This window comes from Clupea harengus, chromosome 16 (genome assembly GCF_900700415.2).
Source record: "Clupea harengus chromosome 16, Ch_v2.0.2, whole genome shotgun sequence".
Taxonomy (NCBI): domain Eukaryota; kingdom Metazoa; phylum Chordata; class Actinopteri; order Clupeiformes; family Clupeidae; genus Clupea; species Clupea harengus.
This window is the reverse complement of record NC_045167.1, coordinates 7,593,070-7,600,569: the sequence shown is the minus strand read 5'-3', so window position 1 is coordinate 7,600,569 and position 7,500 is coordinate 7,593,070. Positions and strand designations below refer to the sequence as shown.

The 7,500-nt window shown below is 44.8% G+C and overlaps 1 protein-coding gene across 2 annotated transcripts in view; it reads left to right on the top strand.

Annotated features, from left to right (window-relative positions):
* The window catches only part of kcnd2 (potassium voltage-gated channel, Shal-related subfamily, member 2), a 173,756-nt gene that overhangs the window by 158,560 nt on the left and 7,696 nt on the right, over positions 1 to 7,500 (top strand). Inside the window, exons 3-4 of one of the 2 annotated variants that reach the window (XM_012838189.3) lie at positions 2,251 to 2,413; positions 5,080 to 5,178. In XM_012838189.3, coding sequence (XP_012693643.1) covers positions 2,251 to 2,413; positions 5,080 to 5,178 — 262 coding nt within the window. The remainder of the gene's footprint in view (positions 1 to 2,250; positions 2,414 to 5,079; positions 5,179 to 7,500) is intronic. The other variant, XM_031582961.2, reaches the window with a different exon arrangement.

Here is a 7,500-nt window from a genome sequence, read left to right as displayed (position 1 = left end):
TTGGAAAAGTTGACTCCTTCGTGTCCGTAATTACGTCTCCCTCTCAAGTGCTGGGCGGGGGGGGGCCCCCTCCCCTCCTCTCCGCTCCCCTCCTCTCTGGTAATTAAATTAAATGCCTCACTTTTACACACACACACACACACACACACAGAGAGAGAGAGAGCTTCTCACTTACCAGTACTACCACCACCACCATCAACTCGGTCATACAAGCACATAGATACACATGGAGATATACACTCATGTTCACATATACACAAACATGTACACACACACACACACACACACATACACTCAAACTTCACCAAAGGTGATCTAAGTCCTTGGCAGCGGTTCAGTCTGTTAAACTGTGTTGCAACATTGCAAGCTCCAGCCTGGTGTGTGTGATATATAGCTGTGATCGACGCAGAGCTGTATGGTGACATGTTTTATTTAAAAACAGCAGTGCAGGGAGGCGACTGGTTGTAAATTGGCTAGTGACTCACCGGGAGAAGGTGGACAGGACTGAGCAGGATTTCACAATGTGTGTGTGTGTGTGTGTGTGTGTGTGTTTGAATGTGACTGTCATGCATGAGTGTATGCTGTGGGCGTATATATATATATATGTGTGTGTGTGTGTGTGTGTGTGTGTGTGTGTGTGTGTGTGTGTGTGTGTGTGTGTGTGTGTGTGTGTGTGTGTGTCTTAGCATGCCTGCATGACTGTGTGCTGTGGGCGTATGTATGTGTGTAAGTTTGTCTATCTAAGCATGTATGCATGTGTTTGTGTGTGAGTGTGTGTGTTAGTGTGTGTGTGTGTGTGTGTGTGTGTGTGTGTGTGAGAGAGAGTATGTGTGTTTGTGTGTGTGTGTGTGTGTGTGTGTGTGTGTGTGTGTGTGTGTGTGTGTGTGTGTGAGAGAGTACGTGTGTTTGTGTGTGTGTGTGTGTGTGTGTGTGTGTGTGTGTGTGTGTTTATGTGATCCATCAGCCCAGATTCCAGGATTTACTTGATCTTAAAGAGCAAGGAGGGCCCAAGCTAACTTCTGCATAAGCATCTTTTTAATGACTGGAAAGACAGAGGAGAGAGGGAGATGGAGGGGGAGAAAGAGAGGGGAGGGGGAGAAAGAGAGGGGGAGGGGGGAGAAAAAAAAAGTGAGAGGGAGGGGAAGAAAGTGAGAGGGAGTGGGAAAGAAGAGAAAGAGAAAGGCAGGGAGAAAAAAGAGAAAGCGAAAAGGAGGGATGGAGGGATGGAGGGGGGAAGAAGAGAAAGAGAGTGGGGGGAAAGAGGGAGGTAGGGAGAAAGGGAGAGGAGCAGACGTTTTTCTGTTATCACTGGAACAGTGACGACACACATTTCAAGTGTGGCGCTGGAAGCCTGGCAAAGCTATGCGCTCTCTTTGCACGCTGCACTGCTTTGAAAACACACAGCACGATTTAGGAAGCAGGTGTGTGTGTGTGTTTGTGTGTGTGTTTGTGTCTGTGGCTTCACTCCGCTTGCTAACTATGTCACAGAGGGAACATGCGCGTGTGTGAGAAGGAGATAAGTATTTCTTTGAGAACTGTGAACGTGTGTGTGTGTGTTTGTGTTTGTGTGAGAGGGAGAGAATGCTGGCAGCCAACTGCCTCAATCTGAATGAAAAAGAGGAGGAAGAGGAAGAAAGAGAGGGAAAGTAAGAGAAATGAAAGTAGGCCGTGACATTTGTATCTCAATAGTTTGTGTGTGTGTGTGTGTGTGTGTGTGTGTGTGTGTGTGTGTGTGTGTGTGTGTGTGTGTGTGTGTGTGACTGTGAGAGGGAGAGAGCACGACATTTCCTCTGGTTCACCGTGTTGTTCCACATCTTCATAACACCACATGCATTTTTAAACTTTTTGGGTGGAGGATGATGTAGCGCAGGGGTCCCAGAGAGAGGAAGCGAGAGAGAGCAACAGAAGAAGAAAGACGCCGAAATTACCTTCACACTGAATGACTGAGGCAGTAGGGTTCGCTGGTCCACAGCACAACAGCCCCCTCTAGTGGCCAATGAAGTAGCTGATGTTCTTATGTTGTATTGGTGTCCTGACTGATGTTGTCATGTGTTTTTACTGAACACCTTCCATTGTTTCATTCAAATCTCTTGAAAGAAATTGAAATGCCACAGAAATAATGGTGAATCTGACGACAGGAAAAAAAGTCAACAAGGAATCAATACATTGCATCTTACAGCTACCTAACAACAAGTTGTCTTTCTCTCTCTCGCTCTCTCTCTCTCTGTCCTCCCCCTCTCTCTCCTGCAGGTACGGAGACATGGTTCCTAAGACCATTGTAGGGAAGGTGTTTGGCTCCATCTGTTCGCTGAGTGGCGTGCTGGTAATCGCTCTGCCGGTGCCCGTCATCGTGTCCAACTTCAGCCGCATCTACCACCAGAGTCAGCGGGCAGACAAACGCCGCGCCCAAAAGGTAAATGCCTGTCTCTGCCGAACCAGGCTCTTCCTTACCTTCTGAAAACTCCAACCTTACACCCCCACCCCCATTCCCTTTCAACGGTGCGTCTGACCCCCAGTCGACACTGAAGACCCTCCACAGGGAAGTCGCTGAAACCAAGGAGGCTGCACACACACGCACACACACAGTCACATATCAAAACCACATCAAACTGTGGAGGTCATATAGAATCCAAATCCACCTCAGTCACAACCAGCTAATCTAATCACTACACACACACAAATATACACACACCATGCTAGAAACACAAGCAAGGTCTGTATGTGAGATGCAGCACAGTGTATGATTTTGGCCATATGATTGATATTATCTATGACCGCATTGACACATGGTCACTTCATGCATCCAACATCGGATCCGATTGGCTTGGACTGGTATCTTATAGCGACAGTATACTGTTACATCACCAAGTGGGAGAGTAGCTTAGTAACACCGATTGGCTTGGACTGGTATCCTATAGCGACAGTATACTGTTTCATCACCAAGTGAGAGAGTAGCTGAGTCACACCGATTGGCTTGGACTGGTATCCTATAGCGACAGTATACTGTTTCATCACCAAGTGAGAGAGTAGCTGAGTCACACCGATTGGCTTGGACTGGTATCCTATAGCGACAGTATACTGTTTCACCACCAAGTGAGAGAGTCACTGAATTAAACCACACCAGTGGGGAAATAGGATATTGCATATTGGCTTACAGTTAAACCAAGATTTTAGTTTACATATCTCAGAATCTAACAATCATGTGTTGCAAGCTTTAGTCAATCCTTTAAAGGACGAACCAACATATTAGCAGACTGGATGTAGGATTCACCATCTTTAGAGGAGGCTGAATTAGAGCCAGCCTGTGACGCATGGAACATTGACTGTGGGAAGGCGGTCAACGCAACATGATGTCTATCCCGAGAGGCTGATGTGGCCAAGTCAGTAAACCCAATTGGCTTCCATCGTATCTGGATGTTGCGCTGACACGAGATGCATTAATTGACTAGTGAGAATGGGGTCTTTGACAGAAAACGCATGTTTGTACCTGAACATGTACGGAAGACGTCACATGTGTGCATTTGGTGGAAGTTTACATTTGTGCGTCGGTGGCTGAAATATTCTATGGGCATATAGGTGCGTTGATGTGTTTGAGACTGTGTGTGTGTTTGTGTTTATATTTGTGTGTGTATGTTTGTCTACATTAGTCCTTGATGTTGCTCCCAATTTGAGCGTGTTTATCTCCGGGTGTGTATATATGGGTGTGTGTGTGTGTGTGTGTGTGTGTGTGTGTGTGTTGTGTGTGTGTGTGTGTGTGTGTGTGTGTGTGTGTGTGATTGTGTGTGTGTGTGTGTGTGTGATTGTGTGTGTGTGTGTGGGGGTGGATGTGGGTGTGTGTGTGTGGTGTGTTACAAACTCTGGTATGTTAACTGTGGGTCTCTGTGGGGTGATCAGTAAGACTACATACCAAGCCCACAGCCCACGGTATCGGACAGAGGTAGTGTGTGTGTGTTTGCGTGCGCGCATGCGTGCGTGTGTGTGTGTGTGTGTGTGTGTGTGTGTGACAGGAGAGAGAGAGAGAGAGGGGAGAGAGAAAGGGAGAAAAGAGAGAGAGAAAGAGTAGGAGAGGGAGAACATCAGAGAGGGAAGGAGAGAGAGAAAGGGAGCGCAAGAAAAGTCTTACAATGGAGAGAGCCAGGGGAGGGGAGCAGAGAAAAAATAAAGAGATAGAGAGGGGTAAGGAGAAAGAGAGAGAATAACAGGGATACGGAGAGAGGAAAGGATAGAGAGAGAAAGAGAGTGACAGGACAAGGGAAAGTCACATGGCATGACTGTATTTGCAGTAAAAGAGTCTTGGTGGTCATTTGAATGCATTCGCTATGCGACAGGCCACATCACATGCTGCTTCAGGACGGGACTTCTGCTCCTCATTTAGTAACCCTCCTCCACACTCGTGCACACACACACACACACACACACACACACACACACACACACACACACACACACACATACGTACACACACACACACACACACACACACAAAGACACATATACACACACACACACACATGCATGCACAAACACACATACACACAAACATAAGCACACCCACACACACACTCGAGCCACAGGAGACGGCCCAGTCGGTAGGGAGGGGGAAGAGAGATATCTCAATCCCCACTCGGTCCGCCAAAGACAGAACGGAAAAACCAGCATGACAAGGGCTCCCAAAAACAACAATCTGTTTTTCCCCTTACTCACTGGAGAGAGAGAGAGAGAGAGAGAGAGAGAGAGATAGAGAGAGGTGGGGGAGGGGTATGGGGGAGTGAGAGAGAGAGAGCAGGACTGAGGAAGACTCTTTGTGACTGATACTGAACCCTGTTCACCAAAATACACAGGATTCTTATCAGAGTATCATAAAACTCTGTGTTTCTATGTAACTGTGTGTAGTAGAGTATGTGTGTGTGTGTCTACATGTGTGTTGCATGTCTACATGTGCATATCTCACATAAGTCAACAACTGTTGCAGTAATAACCATTTACACACACACACACACACACACACACACACTCACAGGAGGGGGAGCCAACGGGAATGCCGGCTTAAAAGGACGTGTGTGTTTGTTCACCGAACAGAAAACCAAGCTTGCTAGAATTCATGCGAAGAAGAGTGGCGGTTGTAGCGCTTATTCCCAGTACAAACGCAACGGGCTGCTGGCTGATGCTGACGAGGAGGTAACCACGGAAACCCAGCCACCCATCTCTCTCTCTCTCTCTCAGGGGGGGGGGTGGGAGTGGGATCGGGGGTCGTGACATGACCAGCTGGTGCATGCGGAAACCTCTCACCTCTCACCTCTCACCTCTGTATGGTGGGTGTGGGGGGGGCGTCAGGTGAGGTGATACTAGTTCTGCCTGCACCCCCCCACCCCCACCCCCACCACCTCACTCTCTCGTTCAAGTGTTTCTCTAACCGCTGCACTCCTCTCTCTCGCTTTCTTTCTCTTTTTCTAAATCTCTCTCTCTCTCTCTCTCTCTCTCTCTCTCTCTCTCTCTCTTACTTTCTTCCTCATCCGTTGTCCCTCTCTCTGTCTCTGTCCATCTCTCTTTTTTTAAAGTTTTTTTTTAAACTGCTTACACAGATTTGTATATGTCACTCAAACAGAAAAACAAAAAAGTATGGAATCTCCAAAACTGTAAGCTAATTCTCAGCTTTTTGCAAAGCCGTACACTCATAATTCACTTTCAGACATTGAACACTTTTAACCTTTGTAAGGTACTGCCCCTCAAAATGCAAGACATATATACCAGTCCCAATGGAGGACATTGATTGTGATGTTAATGAATAGCTGTGACAACAGCCAATAGGAGGCTGTGATGTTGATGAGTAGCATTGGTAGGCTGGGTACGATCACATACAAAGGGTCATCTTTTAATCCAATCCTTCCATAGCCTCCTTTTAATCCTCCTACTATCAAATATTGTGCATGAAGTGTTTCTATACTGATCACTTTGACACTGAACATGTTTCCATACTGAACACTTACTGTGTTGGTACGTAATGCACTCTACTGTGAAAGTCTTTGTTACCGTTACAACGTTCGGCCCCCTAAATGAAAGTTTTTTGTGTTAACTAAGTATATTTCAGTTTGCTGTGATTAACAATTTTTAGCAAACAATTTTGTATTGTGTACATTCTAGCACTGACAACTCCAAAGGTGCACTGTGTGTGTGTGTGTGTGTGTGTGTGTGTGTGTGTGTGTGTGTGTGTGTGTGTGTGTGTGTGTGTGTGTGTGTGTCTGTGCAACACGTCTACAGTATTTTGGAAAAATATCTGAAATCTCTATTTGTGTTTATATATCGTCTATTGTAACCGGTTTTGTGAGATTGCTCTATAAAGTGCAGTGTAACATTTTAACGGCAAAAGGCTTTAACCAAATGAAGACAAGAGTGAAGACAAGTTTTAGATTCATCACAGTAGTGTGTAGTTGTTGATTGCAAGAGTGTAACCATATTAATAGTTGTGTTTGCCATTTGACGCAAAAGTTAGGGATTATTGCTTGAAAGCAGTGTTTCATTTTGCAGAATATTTGTAGTGTTTTGCCTTTTGTGTGTGTAGTTTTTGAAAAATGACAGAAAATGTGTGTAAGCAGTTGTAAGAAAACTATAACATTTAGTCCTCTGCCTTCTGTTTCTTCTAGTCATCTCTCTCTCTCTCATAGTCTCCCAATTTAGTTTGTTTTCAATCTGTCGTCCTCATGGACATACTCATACATGTCCCTGTCTCTTCATTTCCACACCTGCAAATATGAGCCAGACACCTGTGTATCACAGGAGTATCTGCAGATAGGTCCTGTATTTTACTTACGTAACATTTAGTATTTCACTTCAAATTCAAGACTGTCAAAGTGGGACGGTGAAGTATTTACTGTAAATCTATATTTTCAAAGAATGTATATGGTATATTCTGAGAGATGATATATTTCAGAAAGTTTATATTTTGATAGCTGCATTTTTAGAGTTGGCATATTTCGGAGAAATTGTTAATTTTGAGATATGGTATATTTTGAGATATGGTATATTTTGAGAGTCGGGTATATTTCGGAGAGATGTTTTTTTTTAGAACTGGTATATTTTGAGTGCTGGTATATTTCTGAGAGTTGGTATATTTCAGATAAATGGTATATTTTGAGAGCTGGTATATTTTGACAACTACAGTGTGGTTTAGATCTGAAACACAGATGACTCACTCTTTTTCTTTTCTTTACCTTTATGTTCCATCTAATTACCCTTCTCTTAATTTCCCTCTTTTATTTCTACTCTTTTTATCTTTAATTCCTCTCTTCTCTCTGTTTATCTCTCCAGTCCTGCCTCTCTCTTTTTCTATATTCCTCAGCTTCCAGACTCACAGCATCCTCTTCTCTCTGGTTATGATGCTCCTTCTTCTCTCTCTCTCTCTTCCTCTTCTTTCTGATTATGGTGCTACCTCTTCTATCTCTTCTCTCTTCCTCTTCTCTCTTCCTGTGCTCTGTCTCTCTCTCTATTCCTCTTCTCTCTGGT